This window comes from Haliotis rufescens, unplaced genomic scaffold, assembly GCF_023055435.1.
Source record: "Haliotis rufescens isolate VD_foot unplaced genomic scaffold, xgHalRufe1.0.p SCAF_5, whole genome shotgun sequence".
In the NCBI taxonomy this organism is placed as follows: Eukaryota; Metazoa; Mollusca; class Gastropoda; order Lepetellida; family Haliotidae; genus Haliotis; species Haliotis rufescens.
In genome coordinates, this window is record NW_025964223.1 from 9,746,165 (window position 1) to 9,769,632 (window position 23,468).

General features: G+C 39.2%; 1 protein-coding gene across 1 annotated transcript in view; it reads right to left on the reverse strand.

Annotated features, from left to right (window-relative positions):
* Positions 1 to 1,775: 1,775 nt before the first annotated feature.
* LOC124150652 overlaps positions 1,776 to 23,468 on the reverse strand; it is a 45,633-nt gene continuing 23,940 nt past the window's right edge. The window contains exons 14-24 of the mRNA XM_046522622.2: positions 19,425 to 19,480; positions 17,620 to 17,828; positions 17,009 to 17,198; positions 16,355 to 16,483; positions 15,774 to 15,895; positions 7,860 to 8,027; positions 5,699 to 5,849; positions 4,057 to 4,199; positions 3,368 to 3,542; positions 2,655 to 2,877; positions 1,776 to 2,071 (exon numbers count right to left, since the gene is read on the reverse strand). Coding sequence (XP_046378578.2) covers positions 1,942 to 2,071; positions 2,655 to 2,877; positions 3,368 to 3,542; positions 4,057 to 4,199; positions 5,699 to 5,849; positions 7,860 to 8,027; positions 15,774 to 15,895; positions 16,355 to 16,483; positions 17,009 to 17,198; positions 17,620 to 17,828; positions 19,425 to 19,480 — 1,696 coding nt within the window. The 3' untranslated portion in view covers positions 1,776 to 1,941. The remainder of the gene's footprint in view (positions 2,072 to 2,654; positions 2,878 to 3,367; positions 3,543 to 4,056; positions 4,200 to 5,698; positions 5,850 to 7,859; positions 8,028 to 15,773; positions 15,896 to 16,354; positions 16,484 to 17,008; positions 17,199 to 17,619; positions 17,829 to 19,424; positions 19,481 to 23,468) is intronic.

Sequence of the window (23,468 nt, forward strand, 5' to 3'; positions counted from 1 at the left end):
TCTTGCAGTCACTGTTGCTGGCTGGAATCGATTTCGTACGTGTGTTGTTCGAATCCAGGTGTCTTGTCGATTATTGGTTACGCGTGGCCTGCCACTCCGAGGATGGTCTCTGACTGCATTCGTCTGTTGCCAACATTGCCATAAACACCAAATGGTGTTTCTGTGGACGTTAAATTGTCTTGCAACATCACTTTGACTCGATCCTGCTTCAAGCATACCAATGGCTCGCAGACGCTCATTTTCGGACAGGCGTGGCATTTCGTAATGTTGAATAATTGCGTTATTTTGTTGTTTGCCTGCGTGGTTGTTGTCACGATGCTAAACAATGCATATGGAATCCCGTTAACGCACATGTTTTTATACCCATTCTTGGGTAGTGAAATGCAATGGGCGTGCATAAAAGTCAACTTTTGCATGGAATGCATGCTTTTCTGTAGCAGTTGGGTTTAGTTGGAGACAGGCAATTGAATTGGATCTGGACGTCAGGCTCTGCGACTTGGCTGATTGCAGGTCATCATGAGTGATTGTGAGGATTGTTGTTTGGGTTGTCCTGTCCATAATAACAAAACCACAAGATAAATCTGGGGCTTTTTGCACAAAGCAATGTGATCGGTATTCCTGTTAAAACACTCGTGAAAAAAAGATGGTGGACCAAACCTCGTTTTTAACACGCTTCTCAAATACCCCAGATCCAATTCAGTTGCCTGTCTGCAACAGGAATGGGATGCCTGGGTCCTATTCTGAACGAGGCTAATTATTAAGTTTTCAAAGAATGATGCTTTCACTCTGACAAGTAAACCCCCGTCTGTTGTCTTACGCCGCACTCAGAAATATTCCAGCTATATGACGGCGGTCTGTAAATAATCGAGTCTGGACAAGACAATCTAGTGATTGACATCATGAGCATCGATCCACGCAATTAGGACCGATGACATGCATCAACCAAGTCAGCGAGCCTGACAACCCGATCCCGTTAGTCGCCTTTTACGCAAGCATGGGTTGCTGAAGACTATGCTATTATACCCCGGATCTTCACGGGTCTGTCATTCGTGGTTTCCATACAACAAATCAGATTCAAATTTGAACAAATGGTGGGAGCAAGCATGTCCTTTGGTTTCTGATGGGCCGATATGTACAGAATATAGAGCGCATCGTCACAGTATTATATTGAGGATCATGGTTTGCATGTCAATGTAGGCTGCCAGCATGGGACGTTGTATATAATATCAATCACTGGTTTTCCTGGTCAAGACCCGATTGTACAGCTGAAATGTTACTGCCAGTGGTGTAAACCAACAAACAATGGTGTCACCAATCGAGAGAACAAAAGTCAGTGTGGACAACTGACAGTAACTGAAACACTGTATTTCTCGACCTTTGAGGCCATCAAATTGCATGCGGCTATTAAGGAAGGCAGATCATCCTAATTGTGTCACGAAGGCTGTACACAGACAGTGGATGCATAATACAAATCCAACTTCTATTCTTGTGGCGCATGGTTGGAAAATGCCATTTGCACTTGGGTTTTTTCAAAGTAGTATGTGAAATTGTGTATTCTATTGTGAATTTGACGTAATGTTTTAGATTGGGTGGTAATACCTTGTTTTGATTCTTCACGTGTGAACATGTGAAGCCCATTTTTGGTCTCTCCTGTCCTAACAGAATATATTGCTAGAAACGACACAGAATTCATTCATTCACAGTATGGATGTTCTTTGTGCTGTCCTAATGGAAAATCCACACGAATGAGAACACAGTTTTGAGGAATTTTTTTAAATTTTTACTCCAGATTGAAAACAATCATCGAAGAACATTATGTGATGTTAACGATAACTAAAGCGTTTTATAAGAATATTTTATGTTATAATAGATAGATATGCAATAATAAGAGAGAAAGAGAGAGATAGATGATCTATCTAAAATGTGGAAGCAAGATTATCCTTATTTGCTACTTTTGATGATGTCCGCCGCCTTTTCTCCAATCATGATGCTCGGGGCGTTTGTGTTCCCTGACACGAGGGACGGCATGATGGAGGCGTCCGCGACTCGCAGTCCAGCAATACCCTTCACTCTGCAAAATATTAAATTGAAACCGACATTCAGATTAAACAGACGACATCGAGTCAGCTTTCAGCAACTACTTTGTTTTTCGTCCTCCAACATACACTTTTCTCCAATAATGAGACAGTCAGTTAGTGCATGTTCGACCAACGTCGGACAACATTGGGGACATCACATACCCACATAAACCTACAGGTAAACGTTTGAAAGACGGATAATAAACTAACTTCTGGTTGTCCCGTCACAGCTCGGTTTATATATGTATCAGGATGCTCTGATACGTTTGTTATTTTCTAAATACATTTACAAACTAATAGACTTTGAATACCAACATTACACGAAGGCATGTTTACACGCGTCTATCAGTCAAGCACGGAACGACCCCAAAAGCATTAAAAGAATTAGCTGAATGTCCATGAAAGTTGCTGATCTCTGATGTGATCAGAGCTACAAAAATTCAAGGTGATATTCATGTAGTTGACCTGTAGACAAACAAATCCTGGTGATCATTTTAGATTGGTGAAAACACAATGTAACATGATTGTATTTGTACAAACGCCATAGAATAGTTGAAGTTTTCCAAATTCACCCACCTCAGTTGAGGATCCACCACTGTAGTTGGGTCGCTTGGTTTCCCCATCTTGCACGTGGTGGTCGGATGGTAGACTGTTGTAGCCAGTGCCCGGACGTAACACTCCCAGTATTCATCAGTGTCATACTTCATAGTGGTGCATGTCGGGAAGGGTGTGTCTTCAAGCTGGGCTCCTATTTCCTTGAATGCCTTTGTCTGATGAAGTTTCTGGACAATGCGAACACCTGTTGAACAAAAATGTCTTTTAAATTCATTTGATATATTTGATATTCCAAGGTATATTTTTTAGCAAAGCGTTATTAATTCAGCTTGACTATCTGTAGTTCAAAAATTGTTTGAACTGATGTATCAATGGTATTCATACACGTAGAAAAGTGCCAATTTCACTTGACGTGAATTCTAATTCTACTCCCGGTGTTAACTTTGTTCTGGCTGTGAGACATCTGCAATCTACTTATGGATGGACAAATATACATGATCCCTTATAGATGATATTGCATCATCTGAACTAGATCCATAGCAAAAGATGCTGCGTTGCCTGCAGTATGTTCTTGTTAAAAAAAGATACTTCACCTGGTAAAGTTGTCCCCATTAAAAGTAGTTGGTTTACTCGAATTATGATCCTGTTAAAAGTGATCGGTTTACCCGCAATACGACTTTGTTAAAAGTAGTTGCTTTGCCCTTGAAGGCCCTGATAACTGGAATTATTTTCACCTCTAACTAAAGTCTTGGCGTCATCGGGATGAGACAGGTAGTTGGGCTCGATGATAGGAGGCTCAAATGGGTTGGTGCTTCTCAGGCGGATTGTCCCCATGCTCTTTGGACGGAGTAAAGTTGGCAATGTTGTGAAACCTTCTTCAACAGACGTCCAGTTGAAATGAGCAACTATCTAAATAAGAAGTAGATGATCGTTACATAAGGTAAGGGACGTTTCAAAACAAGAGCGTTTATGTCGTGTCAGTGTGCTTGTGTACTCCGTCCATACGATCTTCCCTGAAACCACAAGGCTTATTCATTGATGACCACAGCTACGGTGCTCTTACAGTGCCCACAGAATTAATTATAAAAGATATGTAAAGCTTGTCACATGGCAGTTGTGTTAACAATGCCATTATTGCCCATTGCTCAGCCATAAATGCATGTATCATTATAGTATTGGATAAGCAGACAGTATGTGGTACGTCAAATAACGTCATATATTGTTGGTTGTGGTTATATTTGACACATATACAACCCATGACCTTTATGTTCCAATTACATTTATTCACTCAATCGAGGCACGGTGACACTCAATCAACACAGTCTTTATAACTGTGCCCGATTTGGTCGGCGTTTATACCGAAGACTGGACCCATGGATACTGGGAACATATTGTGATTCCTGTGGAAATGAAGCACTCTCACCTTTTGGTCAATGTTAAACAGACGGGCCAGACTTTTGTCCATTGAAGCACAGATAAAGTGAAACTGAACGTCTGGACTTGGTTCCTCGGATTTCGTCTTCACAAACGCCATGGCTTCCAGACCGCCGCTTGATGTTAAAAGACCTACAGTGAAAGGCAAGTTATAAGCTGTTAGTGGCTGAGCAAGTACCTACTAAGGAAGGTGTGATTTTGGAACCGTCAAGGAAAGATGTTTGCTGGACAGTAAGCAATATTATAACTTCACAATGGCGGCCTTCAAAATGTATCCTTCGATCATGTTTTGGACGTCACACGTTTGTAGACGACCATGTTTATCTTGAGTTATAAAGAGGTTGCAACTCGAAACACTTCCAGGCTGAAGAAACTACCTCGTCCGATTCTTCCAAATGAGAGTACTTTCATAGAATATGATTACCTCACATACCTCAAATATTTATTTCAGCATTAAAAGAGTCTGCTCATTTAAATCAGTGACGATTTGGCGCATTATGGTCTTCGTATTTACTTTTCAGTCGAATTCTTAATGGAAATCTTTTGGGCCACTCTTTTTAACAGATATGTTTTCATTTTTTAAAGAGATTTAATAATGTAACTTTTTTTCTCTTCCTTTAAAACATGGAAAGGGTTGCAATGGGAATTACACTTCTGAACGTAAAAGTAAAGCAATGCAGCTTTTAACTTTATCTCATTGAATCAAGGAGTATCTTGACATTAAATGCTTCAAAGTCTGGACCTTCACCATTTCTATCTTATGAGGAGAATAGCAGTCTGGTGAACCAGAAAGACTGCATACCTGGAACGTCTGGGACTGTAATTGGTTCAGGATGCTCCAATAGTATTAATCTTCAAAGGTATATTACGATTTGTGCCAAGCATGACCTGATTGACTTCTCAAATATAGAAATACCCATTCCTCTTTTCACTGGATTCTAAAATCCGACCAAAGGGTCCAGCAAATGTACCACCATAGCCCCATGTCAAAGATTAACCATAATCCTTAAAACAAACAAGGAAGGAATTTCGTTATATTCTCAGAAATATTCGATATAAGTGGAATTAATATCAAATCAATTCTCAAAGATTCAAAGGATTTTGCATTTGACTTTTAGCAAGTGCAGCAAAAAATCACTGAGTTCAATTATGTCAAAACATTTGATTTTCCAACAGTTTGTCACGAATGAAAATAAATTTCGTATGAGGTGAGGTGAATTGGGTTTAAGAATATACGTTCAAGATTATTGTACTTAAATAGCAGATGATCAACTTTCCCTTGATGTCGAGCAATATCCGAGTAGGTCTAGCCTTTGGTGTCTACATTTTAGGATATTGTGGGCGAATTTCTGAAATTACTGCGAAGATCTTATGACTCCGGAAGACGTTTCCTCGCTTTTACTTATGATGGATATATTGTCCACCTCACAGTTTCTTTCATAAGACAGGCCAAAGAGTTATTGCGAGGCATACAGAATTCGTAAATAATGGGTAGAAGTGTTTTTGTTTGATAAAAGTGTTTGACTACATACAGTCTAAACTGAACATGAAAATACACACTAAAATTCGTTCATTTGGGGATACATGAGGTATATATGCTTGAATAAATCCTTGTGGGAAATATATCTTACCTGATTTCAATGCACGATATTTGATTAAAGTAAGTGTTGACTCTAATTTCTGTTTCGTGAGGGAAATAGGCTTCTGAATTTTCGACACCATGGTGAGGAACATGTGATCCTGTAAGCTTTCACCAACTGGGAGGCTAGCTTGAACTGGAATCTGTATATTGAAATACAAGTGACAAAAGCATTTCAATAATTGTCCACTGTGTGATTCCGACCAATTCCTAAGCATGTGTTCATAAGAACATCATAGAGTGGTGACACTATAGGTTCGCGGAAACGTGGCACCTATCACAAACCCGTCAGAAACACATGCAAAGAAAAGACAATAAGTAATAGCCTTAGGCACACCTGTACTAACAATGGATGGAAGTTACTGGTTCTCTTGCATTAGAGATCAGAAAGTGAGACTTGTTGAACACAGAGGATGATGAAAGCTGATCGTATTTGTGTATTTGAGTTGTCGGTAAATCGGTAAGTCGCTTCAACATAGGTTGCTGGGGATCTATTCTTACCCGGAATCCTCATGGGGAAATGAAGAAGAAATATAAGTTATGTTTTCATTCTAAAACTCACTTGGGACTTTAGTAATCTGACTGTGTATTTTGTTTCCGTTCATTAAGGTATGAATCGAAAAACCGAAGTGCAAACTGTATGAATCTGCGTAAATTTGACAACGGAAACATCTACAATAGTTTAACGAAAAACAGGTGTATATATCAAAGCAGACAAAAATGACGACATTGATAAACATTCCAAGTGTAGGAATACATAGTGTGACGTGACATGAATCAGGTGATTGTTTATTTTATGCACATAACTTGACACGCTTACAAAGTAAAGTAGGAACAAAACAATGTTCATAGGACCTGTCAATCAAGGCAAGAGGCGAGAAGAATCCCCACGGGGACAATGAAAAAGAAATATAAGTTGTATGTTCGTTCTATAACGTAATAGTAGTAATCTACAACATGAAAAGTAGTAATCTACGATGTGAATTGACAATTGGTACTTTTAGAACAGAAGGCGAAGGCATGTCTCTCTATAAGAAGTAATTAAAGAACTTATATGAATCTTATTCACGCTCCAGGTACAAATTAAAGCAAAATCTCACTCTAAACAAATAAATTGTTATTTATTCTGACACAACTCAGTCGCATGAGTTGGTTTAAGAGCATAAAGTAGCTGTCCAATCAATTTACACTCATACGTTAATGACAGAGGGCAGGAGATGGCAACATCGCTTGCGAAACATGTGGTGAATGGGTCCAGGGTATTTATCATTACAAAATGGAGGTATACTATACTAGATGATGTGCTGATTGCGGCATTAGACGTAAATTACTGAAACACACATCAATCTACAATAGTATGCAAGGTTCTAACGCTCATCATGTGTAACAAAACTGTCCAGTAAATTAACGTCGTCATTCCTTATACATCTTTTCTTGACCAAGTCTCTTCTGGCAGTATACGCTCACCTTTTCACGAACACCTGGTATCATCGCTGTTTGAGAGCGATTCATAAACACATGCTCAGGAAAAAGTAGGAATCGTATAGTCGACTCTCCTTTTAACAGATATGCCTTATGATTATAGAAAGGGTCTTGTGGATTATATTTGAAAAATGGTTAACCAAAATGTTATGAGCCATATTCTTAGTGTCACCTGAAGCGACCTTTGACCATACACAGAGGTTACTCTAAAACTAATGTGATTAAGGCACTACAAAAGAATGTCTGTGAAGTTTCGTCATATTCAAATCATAGAAAGGTTGCAGTGGCCTTGATATCACCTACTGCTGTGTCTGAAAATGTTCCCAGGGATAAATGTAACATCTGTAGTAAGCGTGCAGCGTCTGTGGTGTCAATGTGGGCAAACTCTTTTCGATCTCCGTTTGTGTGGGCGTCTTCCAAAATATGCTGACACACCATGATGTTACCGAAATATTGTTCAAAGCAGAGTTATTCCAAACACATTCACTCAATAAAAGCAACTATAACACACGGACGGTGATTGCATGATTAGGACAGTGTTTACTGTGACATTATACTGGATGAAAACTAATAAGCTTACATCTGTGATGTTTCTGGAGAGTACAAAAATCCGATCTACTAATTTAAATTGTAACATAAATTGCATGAAGAGATCGATGCTTATTTCTCACCTTCATCTCCTCCAGGTGTTTCTTTGGCCCGATCCCTGACAGCAACAGCAGCTGTGTCGATCCAATTGCACCAGCTGACAAGATTACCTCCCTTGAAGCACGAACTCTGTACAGACGGCCATCTTTGACATACTCGACACCAACCGCCGTCTTCTTGTTTATCGTTACCTGGTGAAAACAATTGGCCAATTTCAGTACTGAATAAATGTGTGATGTATGTATCAATCAATCAATCTTTATTGTATGAAAGGCCATTGGCCAATATTAGTACTGAATAAATGTGTGATGTATGTATCAATCAATCAATCTTTATTGTATGAAAGGTCATTGGCCCATATACACATACAGATAAACAATATCATTTACAGCTGTACAGCGCATTATATAATTATTGGATAACTAATATGATGCTTGACATGTATTACACTACTGCCTAAAAGTTCATTCCCCTAACACGCGTTGAGAACGCGTGTAACACGCATGTGACACGGGTGCTCAACGGGTTGCACACGCGATTCACACCCGTTGCACACCCGTGTCCAACGGGTGTGAATCGCGTGTGCAACCCGTTGCACACGCGTGTGCCACGCGTGTAACACGGGACCGGGTTCCAGTTGAAGTTGACAAATTTATCAAATGAATAGTGAAATAAAACAAAACAGTGAGATGTGAAATTTGAGTTAATGAGCGGCCATTGAGCTGTGTTCACCAGACCGTAAATACAAGGTCGGCCCATCTTAATTAGTGTTCGGTTGCTAGACTTTTATGGCATGAACCATTCCACTAGGGTCCAGTCTAGCCATTGTGGCTAGCCGACAGTAGAACAGTAGTGAATTTAGATGCGAGTTTATTGCTAAGAAACCCCCGTGTTGACACGATTGTCGCGGGTTGGTAAATGTTCGCCATTAATAAAATAATTGTTTGTGGATTGCGAACATATTCATTTGCCCACACGAGTCATTCCATTTGATTGCAAATATAACGTTTTTCGTTCGCCAAATTTATGCTTTAGACAGTTCAATTATGACATAGCCGTCACCACTACTAATGTCTTATTATTTCACGTAGGAATATGTCCCATTTCCCCACACCCAACTTTCTGTGTTGTATTTTGAAAAATAAATAAAAGAAGGTTTTGTGTGGGACACTTTTATACTAATTATAAGAGGATGTTGTAAATGAATATGAACAGCCATGCTGTCTGACAGTTGATAAAATTTGAGATCTTCACAATCACCGGGTGTGACCATGTAGACAGAATCTCGTTAGGGTTTGTGATTTTTACATTTGCCCAATTACCATAGTGAGTATTGCTGGGGATACCAAACGTAACAGTTTATTATTAGAGGTTGTGAGTACCTATACCACGTAGATAGGATATCTTTAGGATTTTAATCCTTCTTTGAGAGGCATTTAGAAGTTGGAGTACTACGTTAGGATAAGATTTATGGGTGACTTTAATCCTTTCTTTCTCTGTGGGTAATCCTTTCACGTTCATTTGAGGAAGTCACTCAACCAGGTCATGACAGGTCGTGAGTTTACTTACTAACTACTGTGAGCGTTTTTGGCATGACATCTTTTCTTGTATAAACATAGAAACGATGCTCACTCACTCACTGTTAATCTTCTGCAGTTTGCTGGCAAAGTGGGGATAAACCTCAGTGTCAAAGACGATCAAGCTTAGTTCGAATCCTTGTTTATATGTGACATCTCCCAAATGGGGACATTTTCATAAACTTGGCAAGTGATGATGAATTTTAATATTAATATTATTATAGTTTATGAAATTGTTAATAAAACTTTAATAAAATTGTGCTTCACTCTCACGAAAAATATATTGCCTGTGAGTAAATTTATTTGTCACGTTACATCGGCATTTTTCAGTGATATTGGGACTACATGAAACATGGCTGGTTTTACATTTCTGATACAGGTGCTTGACTGACTGAGTAGTTCATGATCAATAAGATATGTTTAAATCAGTCAAGTTTGCAACAATAGATGAATAAGTTGATACATTTGGACCGCAGTTACCGATTAACAACTTAAGACATAGAGACAGGGAGGAGATATATAACCAAACCTATGATCCTGTTGAGACAGTTGACAGTTAGAACGTTGGATTAAACGACAGTAACTAATTTGAACATTCCCCAGTTATATCATAAAATACATCATAACCCATAACAGTCCGAGAGACAGCTTCCAGACATATACTAGTATTGAAGGGACAATCGCTTTTGACAGTTTAAAAATAAACTCACCTTAAGGTGCTTGGCAAATCAAAACTGACCTCCCTAAATATGTTTTTTAGGTTTGACAGCAACTATGCTTGTGGATTTCAGAGATAGACATGATTGGTTAGCTAGATGTTATTACAATAAGCGAAAATGTCTTAAAAGTCCACAGTTGGTTTAATAGTACAAAAAGTGTGTTATAGATCTATCAACGTTTTCTTTTATTGAACATAATATTTGCACTATATTGCTGTAAGCTGTAAATAATCTAGCCTCCCCATGTACGTAACTTACATATATTTATGTATGGCCAGAACAGCAAATAGAGTTCTGGTAGATAGGTACCTCGGAGATATAACGTGCGCTTTCCGACTTAAGCCTATCTCGCACACGGGGAAGCACTTGTACTATTAGGGTAAAAAAGGGTAATGATTAAATAAAGAAGTGCAATCTATTTTCTATATATATTTGTAGATATGAAGCATTCTAGTTAATTGTGGATGCACCGGGCAGACAGAATTGTGTTTATTTCCAGGCCATCCTGATCGTCGTTTACTACTATAAGGTGTATGGTTGGAGGCAAGATCAAAGGCGCCGCACAGCATTTATTAGATAACAGACGGGGTCGTCCGTTTCGCTTTGAACAACCACCCCACCTGTCTGTAGGAGTTATATAATCGGTGCGCAAATAATTGTGTCAAGTCCACTGCCGGGCTGATGCGGTGTCAGTGTCAGCGATGAACATGAATGCTCAAATTATAGACTTGTAGCACTCACAAGTTGCTTAGCCAAATTATTTGAAAAGTGTATATTCAATTCTCTGATAACAGGAAATATAACCTTAGGAAAAGATTCAACATACAAACAATCAAATGTAGAACACAGTCCTATGCTTATTATCATTTTTTCTGGATATGATCAACCTGCGGAACCCTCTATCCGATGAAGTAACTAATGCTCGCTCATTAAAAGAAATCAAATCCTTAATTAATCGTTCTGATGCAATTATTAATAATTTTGACTTCAAATATTTTCATAGATCATGCCAAATTGTCCACTGTCGCCTTAGGCTCGGCTGCAGTGACTTAAACGCTGATAAATTTAGACGACATGTATCAGACATACCAGACTGCACTTGTGGATATCACCTTGAAGATGCAATTCACTTTTTCTATAACTGTTAAAAAATACGATAATATCAGAAACACTGTGTATTTCTACACACATGGGTATGGTCTAAAAATTATATTACATGGCAGTAGTTAAGCAGTTCTACAAACATGACTCTTCTTAAATCAGTTCATGACATCATTGTCAAAAGCAAAAGGTTTGAGTAGCTTAAGTTTATGCATGTAGTAAAGGAAAACTGCATTACCTTATTTCAAAGACACCACTTGCTTGCTTTCATTTGTGCATTTTGTATGTTTATGTTCATCACTCTCTTATATATATCCAGCGGTTGTTAAGTTGTTACCTGGAGAGGTATTACATAAGCATGTTTTGCTTTTTTACCGATACAGATTTCTTTTGAAATAAAAATACGTTTAAGCCAACACAGCTAACGGTAAAACACATGATTGTAAACTATTCAAAAAGGGGCACTAATCTCTGGCTTCTTCTCGGGTGTCGGACTCAAACTCATTTATTCTTAGAATAACATGACATACAATTATCTACAATTTTTATTATGTACAATTTAATAAAAATAGGATACGTGGATACTAATACAATTTACCAATTGTATTGTACACATTGTTAAGGAATTTAGATAGGCCTTTAAGATTTCTTACACTGTTAGTGGTCATAATTTTCTTAAATGTTTGGAAACTTAAGATATTGCTTATTTAAGAGTTCATATCGCCGTTGGTGAAAAGCTTCACATCGGATGTAATGCAATTCATCTCCCACGGCGATAGAATCACAGAGTGGACACTGGTTGTCTTCCCTGGGAATGTTCAGCCATCGACCAGTTTCAACTGGTACTCCTTGGTTAGAAAGTTCTGACTTTTAGTATTGGGAGAAATATTGATTTTGAGAGCAGTAGATATTTCGCAAATGAAGGTTGATTCTTCAGGTAGCACGACCTTTGGATTTCCGCTTGGGCTTACTAGCTGCCGTGAGTCAATTTGCTCGTTAACGCAACCGAGCGTGACAAGAGACTGGGCTACCAGTCTGCAAGGACAGCTAAATAAACTTACGCATTTTTGAAAACTGATTGGTTACCCGTGATCTATGAAGATTTCAACAAAGGGCGCATGGTAATTAATTTCTTCAGCCTAAACAAACAGACAAATAACGGCGAAAGCTCATCGGATGTCGTCATTTGGAAATACCCCTGATTGTTACAGTTTGATAATAAAAAAGTATCCCTGAGTGAAAGCATTTGCGGATTTCGGATTGCGTGGATGATACAATTACTACTCCCTTGTTGTCATCCACATTTTCTGGTATAACCCTACACTTGTGTATTTGTCGTAATTCACTTGCTGCTCAGTTAATGAATTTATAACATGTATACTTAGTTGTAGCACAACTCAGATTACCCGATAAAGGTTCAAATTTGGTCTTTCTTGTACGTGGGGTAATTATTTAATCTAAATCCAGGTTTGAAGTGAGGTGGAATGTGAGTTATGCACGTCGCAGCCCAGCAAGTGATGTATGATCAGTTGCTTTACTTTTTTTGTAAATCAACTGATCATTCCCAGACATCAAAGGATCAACAGGAAATACGTTGATTGATTAATTACTGTTATCTTGCACAGTGGATACGTCAAAAGTAAGTGTTTACATGTGAAGGTAGGGTTACTAAACCTAGGGAATACTCATATCATGGCGTGAAGTACAGATGTAAAAACAACATACAGTCAAGTCTCGTTAATCCGACACTCGTTAATCCGACGCTCGGCTTTATCCGACACAAATGATGGGAACCGATTGATTCAGCGCTATTTAGTCCCGTTAATCCGACATTCTCGCACTCCGACTCCGACACACCTAATTTGCAACGAATTACTGAAATCACTCATTAATCAGTCTCGTTAATCCGACACAGTGGTCAGCGTACTCCGTGGTCATCTGCCCGCGAGTACACAACCCCGTGTTTTGACACGCACCGGCTGCAGAGATTAACTTTAACAATTAACACTAGATGCCAGGATCATAAAGAATTTCAAGCTTTATTATAAGAAACAAATGAAATTACACCTCGACAATGTTGATTCTGAAGGACCATCGAATGTACTTTGTTCAAAGGGTAACCGATAATACACTGACTAGTTGTTCATTGTTATCTAACTCAATGTATGTTTTTAAGAACCGTGGACATTATAAAAATAGTTGTCACGTGGGCTTTCTCAGCTAACTTGGCACCTATGTGAAACAATTGAAACAAAATAAGAGATCAGTTAAGAAACAAACACGGGTTATACTATTCGATACATTTAAATAACGTTTAAAAACGATATATTTAAATATTTTAATATATTTCATATATATTCCAAATATTGTTTCCAAATAATTATTATTAAAGTATTTGATTCTCACATAGACATTTTACATCGAATAAGTATTTTTGTACAGCTGCTGACGCAATGGATATTGTTCCTGTATGTTGATATTCCCGGATACATTATAACTTTGGTAGGTTGTTATAATGATATTTGCATTTTGTTTTCATTCATTCGCTGCAGCTTTGAACAGAATCATTCTTGTTCCTTTCCGTTTGGTTGGGAAGTTTTTCGATGCGCGATAGACGGTGTTTTCACAAGTATTTTCTTTTGTAAGCGTGTATATGTTACAGTCAATGTGTAAAATATGATTCACTCAGGCAATTTATTAAATATCTAAATATTTCAGTCATTTTACAAATTGACTGAATAATCCATTCATTTATTTAACCGACTGACTAAAAATGATAAAGACGACCAAGAGAGCTTAAACACATCACAATATATTAATTATGCTAAGAAAAGAAGCCAAACAATACAGAACTGTACTTGGTGATGGTATTAAACATATTTGGAATTCGTTATCATATTAATAAAGATGGACATATTTTTCAGTTAATTTGTGAAATAAACTGAATATTTAGGCGTTTTAATACATTTCCTTAGTGAAATCTGTTTACATTTTGAATGTAAACATATACACACGGTAAAATAAGCAATGTTCAGTGAAATATTTACTCTGTGTTGCAAGTCAAAATAGTGTACACGAAGATTGCACAATTACTAAGCAAGTGACTTATCAAAACTGCATCACCATTACCGATGCTCCCCACAAATATACCTACATTTCAAAAACTGTATTTCATTTTTGTTGATCAGTGTGACCATACGTCCTTCTACTTTCAATTAAAATGCGCTTACGAATGGCGAGCACAGGTCGCGAACAAGTCTAGATTTCTGCTATATCATCCGGGTACTCACTGGGAAAATACAGTAATGCACAGGTAACAACTACTCCCGCGGAATTGCTTTAGATCAGTGTCCTTTGTACGTTGAAATACTATATATTGTGAAAGACAAAATGATGTATCAAGGATCAAGTAGAAGATACATTGACCGTTGCGCTGGGAGTTTATTCAACAGACCGTGAAAATAACACTGCTGTATCTTATTATTTATTTTAGATGATGCAGGCAAAGCTCACTTCTCCTGGCGGCCATTATCAAACGGCCAGCTAAAACACAACCCCGCGCTTACGTCTACAGGTCTCTTCCTGTAGTACGGTAATTAGTATTCTCTCCCTCAAGTGTATCCTCAATGATATAACCCACCCTCATTAATTACATGCTGCTCTTTTCCAGCCTCACGGCTATGGAGCTGTGATAAAGAGTCCAAGTCATCATAAAGTAATCAGGGTCCAATAAAAACAATGCGCCGCCAAACCTCATACATATTATCACTGAAAGTCGTACTACAGACGGTTAATGTCAAATCACAATAAAAGCATTTCAATTGCAATAACATGTTCCAGGACCATGTATTCTCTTAATTAACACCATCGGATTTAGAAGCAATGGTCGTATAAAACAAAACAGATCTATTTAATCGCAACAGTATTCATGTTATTCCCACAAAATCACATAAAGAAAGGAGACATTAGGAAATACATGTGTATTATCATTTTTCGTCAGGATAACAAAATTTTCTCTCCTTGTTACCACCTCCAGGTTCAGCTTAAGACGGGTCCTCCTTTGGTCAAAAGTTTGTTCCCCCTCTAATGAGTGTGTCACGCGTTGCACACGAGTGGCGGATGGGGTGCACACCCGTGTGCAACGCGTTGCACACGGGTCTCACACGCGTGACCAACCCGATGCACACTGGTTGCGTAACGCGTTGCCCATGCGTGTAAGGGGAATGAACTTCTAGGCAGTAGTGTAGAGGTATTGTAATAACAGTGGTAATAACCACAGTGGCAGTAGTAGTATAAAATACAAAAGGAATGGAATAGCATAGCACGACGTTCAATACAAAAGAATCTATCAGTAATATACTCATCATGTCATGACAATTTGACAATTTAAATGTATATGCATTTCTAGTAGAAACAAACAGACAAAAAAGAAATGTAGATACTCCTGATCTAGATGCGAAAGTTTCAAAACAACAATTTTTTTCGGGACGAATGTACGAATGCGTATCCTAGAGGAATGTGGATGGCTGAAGTACACTACCTTCGTGACGTGACTGTTGGCCAGGACGTGCAGGTTTGGTCTGTCTATCACTGGCCACAGGAACGCCTTGGATGTGCTCATACGTTCCCCGTTCCCAATCGAAACCTGCGATCTACTAAATCCTAAAAAAAGAGTTACAATTGGCATTTATAACGTGTTACAACGTGCCTTTGCCTTACCACAGGACTCAGCAAAAATTCGGGGGAAAACCGTCATGAGCAGAATTCCATCAATAGGGTCCTGCAGATGTAATGGAAAGGTTGTTGAGAGTCAGGCGATTCCTTCCGTACTTTTTAAATAGTAGATCTAATAGAGACTCGCCAAACTGACAGACTGACATATACACACACAACTGACAGGCTGACACCCGGACAGACATGTAGGCAGGCGCAGAGCCTCATAAACCTACAGCTGGAAAAACAAGGGACTCTCAGGAGCAAGCAAAGACACTAAAAACTGACAAACACGCACACAGCCACAAAGACACAAAACGAACGCATGCAGACACAGAAAAAAAACAAGCACGCACACGCACACGCACACGCACACGCACACGCACGTTCCCTTGCCCAGACACTTGCCTTCCTGGTGTTCTCCGTTGTAGTCTATTTCTTTGAACCCGAGTTCCATTCCCGCCTTGACGAAGTAGTCAGCGACGGGTATTGCGTTCATTTCCGTCACAGTCAGTGGACCTCCCCGGCCATGGTATTCTTGAAAATGATGATGAATAAGAAGAAAACGTTATGTGTCGATTACAAACAAAAATCTTTTACACACCATCAACTATCATGAAAAGCGGAAAACCGAAGACAAGGCAGCGTTAATTTAGTAACGGCGATTTTTGAAGTATAATTCAGTCAGTTCGAAGAAAACGGGACTCATAATGTCTCTTCCCCTGCTATTTACGTTTGTTTGTTGGTACACCATTTAATGCCGCAATCGGCAGTATTCAAGCTATGTGACGGTGGTGTGTAAATAGTCTAGTCTGGACCAGACAATCCAGTGATTGACATTATGCGCATCCATCTACGCCATTGGAATATGGTGAAATGCAACCAAGACAACCAAGTCAACGAGCCTGACCGCGAGCCTCAACTTAAGCTATTTTCAAAGTAGCATTAAATTTACATTTAAAAGCGCCTTAATCTAGAACGAGCTTTCAGCTGACAATGCATTGCACGTGGTGATTATATTGACATGCGAAATGTAAATGATGTATATAGTTTTACAGTTACCTGAATTTTTTAATCTATCAATTTGTATGTCTTCCGATTTTTTAAAGTACGGGAGAACATCTTCGTAACTCCACCCCTCACTGCCACTGGCTGCCCAGCTGTCGTAGTCATGGCGATGTCCTCTGACATACTGCATATAGTTTAACTGGCTGCTTCCTCCCAAGACTCTACCACGTGGCCATGCTCCCCTCTGAAATTCATCTTAATATATCTACTGGAACACCAATGTAAACTATATTAAATCTTATCGTGGTTTATGTCACTGGTGTGTCACATTTTGAAATGCCCTACACATGTCTACCATAAAACATTTGAAAGCTTTACAGAGGCCATAAATTGTGTAACCTTGAGCTAACAACTCCTGAACAACAGTCGTGTGATGCTCTTTCAAATCATGGCAGACAGAGCATGCTCAATCAGCAAACCAAGAACCAAGAAAATAGGGCATGTGCAGTCACGAATGATGCAAAGACCAATTCAATGTACGAATACAACTGTATGTGCATGTGAATATCTTAATATATGATCTAATAAAAACTGCAACTTCGACCTTCACTAAAATAGGGCAACAGGGACGTGCGTGCTTTCAGAGACGTATTTGTTAACCTTGCCTTTTCTATTAGTCCTGAATGTGCATGTTGCTGAGGTTCGGTCAAATAGGCCCAGTCAAATTTGTCCATCTGGTTTAAGGCTACCATCAGAGGAGTATCCAGCGTCTTCTGGTTCCGGTCATCACCACCAGCCTCGATCAGCAGGACGGTCACGTCACCATTCTCGGACAGACGGGACGCAAGAACAGCCCCTGCGGACCCTGCCCCAACTGTGAAATAGAATACTGTTTTAACAATACACAAAACATATCTCAATTAATCATTTGCTGTGGTCGTCCAAACAGTAATGCCACAATTGAACCACATAACTCAATACTAACATTATATCATCATACAGCAATTGTTGTTACATTACAGTAACGACCCATTTGAAGATGAACTTCAGAAATATTCGAATATATGAATGTTACCTATGATATAGTCATAAAACGTCCTCAGTTCGGGGGAAAGAATTCCTTTGTCGTCAACAGGAAAGACGGAGAAACCGACGAAGATAGCGAGGATTGCAACATTGACGACAAGCAGCAGTGACGTCGTTGAAAATCCCATGTTCCTTTATTCAGATTTTGAATATTCTGTCAAAATAGACGGTCGTGTGCAATATGTTCCCCCTTTACATTTGGTTACATTATTTCTGCTTTTTCTGCAAGCCAAGCACTTCAAAATAAGCTTCATGTCGATATGAAAACTAAACATACTATTCATCCCCGTTTTCATTCAACTGAATAATCAGCCTCGGTCGGAATAGAAGCTGTCAAACCCATATCTTGCCGGACTAGGAAACTGAATTAATCGGATGGTATCGGCCTGTGACCTGGCTCATTGCGGGTCAGTTTGCTCGATTGTGTGGATCGTTGCTCATGTGTTTAGTCACCTTTTTGTCTCAGCCAGACAAACCACTGGGACTTATGGCAACTCAATGGGAAATACATGCACTGTAAACATTATTTGGTTTTACGTTTCAACGTGAAGTCTCTTTACGAAAGATAGTGTTTCCAATCAAATCATGAACTGGATTCCTTCGCTGACCTTTTTTTGTGCTGATACCAGACTGACACGCTCGTACCACAAGACAAGGGCATTTTGGTGTAGTTTCTATGCATCTCAACAAGATTTTCCTTTTCATACAACTTGTAAATGTATATACTTATTCGAATAAATACACTTCAAATACACTTCACACTCATTTTGTTCTATTCGTATAAATACGATACACCTCAGCCAGTTTTCCAATTATTTTATAAAACATTTGTTGAAATGGTCCTGATTTGCTCAGGGAAATTTTAAATAAGCCCCGTGTGTTTCTTACCGTAGAAACAGGTTGCTCGATGTTACACACGTCAAGCCTGCACCGAAGTTGTGGAGCTGTGTCGATAAGCCAAAGTCACAATAAACAACAAGAATACACAACCGCCTGTGTTCACTGTTCTACTCTGTGACTCAACAGATGCACCTTATTCCTTGACTCATATTTGAAGACATCTTATAGGGTAAATAAAAGCTATAAAACCCTTCCCAAATATACATATGTCAACGCCAGAGAATAATCAGTCTCGATTATCTGATGAAACATAATACATTGGCCATAAAGGGGATCACTGAAAATCAGTGATGACACCCTGATTTTGCGAAAACTGTAAACACGTACTGTCCTACCGAAAGCAAGAAATCTCTGCTAAGAGTCCATTGTTCGATTGCGATTGCGTCACTAGCATGTGCTTATGAATCAATGTCGTCAGCTAGTGATGTTACCATCACAGCAAATCCGGTTCCCGGATCCCTTCTGGATACCTCCGGACACTTACCCAAAACGCATCCTTGCCGATCCGTGGTATCTGGCACCGGATCCCTCACCGGATACCTAAAAAAATGTCACAATTTGGGGTGCATTTTGTTCAATTAAGTGTGGAACACCTAAAAATATATTTGAAACTAACCAAGAAAATTGAACATTGCTGAAGGTATCCGGAGGCGGTCTTTCGAGTCTTTTGTCTTGTAAATAATGTTAGCCTGTGCATATCAGATAGCTGCAGTAATATTCTGTGTTATTTTAGTTGTAAATATCCCCTTAAAGTTGAGATTTATGGGCATGTACTTTAGGAGAAGACAATTTTTCAATTTCATCTATGATTCTTTTTAGATGTTAAGCTGTTTAATGAACAAACATCAGTTCTAAGACATGTATGATGATATCCTTAAATTTCATGTTCAGACTTCCAGTTTGCTCTGAGTGAAAGTGTAAAGTCATCGACTGTGTGCTGACTTGGGCATTTTGTCCTGGTGAGATGATAATAAGATTATTTGTAACGGAACAAGTACTTGTTATATCTAGACATACAGCCTCACTCTGAGGGTGACATGTACCTGATTTCATCGCACAACAGAGAGCTCTTCCTCAGTTACTGTGAACATTTTTACTGAAAGACATTGAAAGATAATTTGACCTTCAATATCAGTTGCGACTTTTTCAAAAACAATTGTAAAGGGCTTCATATCACTTATATACCACTTATGAAGGCCCTTGGCAGAATAATATGCAACAATTAAAATATGGCTTATGCTACTCATTGAAATTAGGTAACTGTGATTTGTTACCACTGCTCATACATGAGTATTCAAATAATGTAACATATAGTACTGCATGCATAATACTTCACAAATATCTCCAGAAATACGCATTTTAGTGATAATGGAAAAAATACTTTATGAATGACCTTCACTTTTGCGTTGATCTTACAATTCAACCCTTCATGAGTCATCACTTTTGACCTTGACAGTGACAAATATTTAAAAACATTTCAAAGTGCTATCCAGCACAAAAGCCAAATATGATGTCCTTTGGTGGAATTCAATGTAACATTGACAAAAAAATGAATTTATATACCACTCTGTGTATAAGAGTTATTTAGACTTCTGCAGGAAAGGGCACTTCAGAGGAAAATTAAGAATATGTTGGTCATGTATGACCTTTTGCCAACTTCTACCCCTGCCCTAAGGAACAGTTTGGCCATAAACAAACTTTTTGTCTGGCTATGACATTGACCTTTAACATATCAGATCAATGTGTCATCAGACTTTCCCAGATCTGAGGAAACACATGTTATTCCTGAGATGTCCAAGCAATGCAATAACTGTGGTTATAATCAAACTGAGGCCAAATCTCGGAATAACCCCATTTACACAGCTGGCTAATGAAACTTTTACAACAAACAAATTATCAATTTCTTTTATTTATATGCCTATATCAGACATTGAACAGTGTTCACATGATGGTTCCTGATGTAGTATGCAATTTCCTCCTGTTCTTCAATACTCATAACAGAGCAGGATAACTGTTCGCTTGAAAGCACCAGCAGACCACGCTCTCCAGTTCCGAGTTATTTGCCCTCAAACCTCCTTTTCCTTCTATATTGCCATGGAAGAACAGGAACCAGGATGAGGGCAGGCCAGATGGGCTCTATCCTTGTTGCATAGTGTTAGTAGAATTGTGAACATTCTATTTGGTGTTTGGGTCCACATTTATAGACAATAAGTCCCATTCATCACTCCTTTCGAGTGATTACCACATGGCCAAAGACAACAATTTCTTCAACGTCCTTGAAGGGTCCCACTCCGACCTGGCCTTGGTTGGTCGTCTCACATTAGCCAGACCAGCCTTTGTGAGTGTGTCCCAGTGCCACTTGGCATACAACTTCTAGGTCGGCCTCCATTGAAATAACAGGACTCTCCTCATCGCTGTCTGCCAATCACTTCTGAAATCTGGAGGGGTCCTTCCAGACTGACAACAACAGACAGACTCATCCAGTGATCTCAAGCTGGGCCTCAGTTTCTGCAGAATTATGTATAACGATTGTAGCAATGAAAAAGAATTGTTGCAACATGAACTTACAGATAGAAGGCAGCAAATTCACTTTATTTATCATATATGAGTCTTGTTATATACTAAACATTTGAGATATATATTGTTACATGTTGATGAGTTGAAACAATCATTAACTGACATCTCTTAAAAAGGTTCCTAGCAACCTATGCTTGCCATACAAGCCAAAGTAATAGATGAGATAGTAAGTGGGCTCTCTGATCGCTCGTAATCGTACCCCAATGACGTGGGATATTGTGCACATCAAGCCCAAGGGATGCAACTATGCACAGCAAATTGTGGTGCCTTAGATAATTGTGCCATCCATGCCAACACGGTGATAAAGAACAAGTAAACTGAAGAAATATTTGCAGAATAGCTACATGAACATGATGCACCAAGCAGAATAATTTCAAATATTTACCACTCACTGCTTCTCTTCTCTTGTTCCTCATTGCTTCTCTACCATGGGCTTCTCTCTTTCCATTGATGCTGTGTTTTGACATTTACGACCCTTATGCAAATCCTTGTCGTCATAATAAACAGTTGATCATAAAACTAAAAAAGGCCCCTTCACGTTTACAGTAAAGTATGTAGATCAGGAACATTTCTAAATCAATCCGTTCCTTAAGAGCTCTGCACAGAAATCATTGAACATAAGGTCACGAAGCCCTGCTACCTAGTACCATCCAGTCAATTACCACTCTATAGTGCTACCGCTGTCTCGATATACCGTTACCGTGCCTCACGCTCCGGTGACTCTCGCTTCACGATCCAACACCCGTTTTCGGTCTTAGGGAAACTTACGCGTCTTTACGATCCAACACCCGTTTTCGGTCTTAGGGAAACTTACACGTTTTTACGAGCCAACACCCCTTTTCGGTCTTAGGGAAACTTACACGTCTTTACGATCCAACACCCCTTTTCGGTCTTAGGGAAACTTACACGTCTTTACGATCCAACACCCCTTTCGGTCCTTAGGGTTAGCTTGCTTTGGGCAAGGGTTAGCCATAATTTCTTACATTTTCAAGCGTTAATACAGTTAATCCGATTGGTAGGTCATGTTGACATAAACAATGGCGGGTTTGGTTTCAATGGGGTGCTAGTAACCCGTTAAACGACCACTGATTACATGCGATAGCGCTCGTGGTCCAGCGGTAGAGCGTCGGCTAATTAATGCAATAATGAATGCATTAATTAGCCAAGCCGGCGAAGCGCGTTCGAACCCCCACAGCGCTAATTGGATCTGCAAAAGTGCGCCCGGTAAAGTGCACTACTCCCGTTTATATCCATCTTCCAAAATGGCGCCCTGGACCGTAGAGGAATTATGGGTAAAATTCCGGGTTAACACTACACTGAACTAAGATGGTTCACGGCTCCCCATGCGCGTCGTCAAGTGGCGCCAAGCTATGTTGTGATATGAGAGACGGGGCCCAGCTTAGACACTGAACACGATCGGTCATTTCTGCAGCAGTTACGGAAAGGTGCGAGGTTTGCCGAATACAGTTCATCGGTGGCCATATAAGGAGCAGAGGGGAATTTGACAGTTGTATGGAATAGGTGTTTGCCTAGCATGCCAGCAATAAGGCAGCGTGACAAAGGGATATTCCAGCGGACCTGATATTCCTACAGCAGATATGTTTCACAACCTCGTCCAAATTGGCAAAACATTGAGTTTGCAGCTGAGGTCATGTTGGCAATGGGCTTCACACATTGTACCGATGTGGTGAATCGAACGCTTCAACCACTAGGCTAGAACAAACTGAGAATATGAAGATGCAATGTGAGGATATCAGCATACCAGGACTGATAGTTTTTCATTTAATATGCTGAACATCTAAAATGAAATATTTATGAAATTGAAAAATGTTTTCACCAAAAGTACATGCCCATAGATCTCAACTTTAAGGGGATACTGACATCTGAAATATCACAGAATATTACTACAGCTATCTGATATGCCCCGGCTAACATTATTTACTAGAAAAAA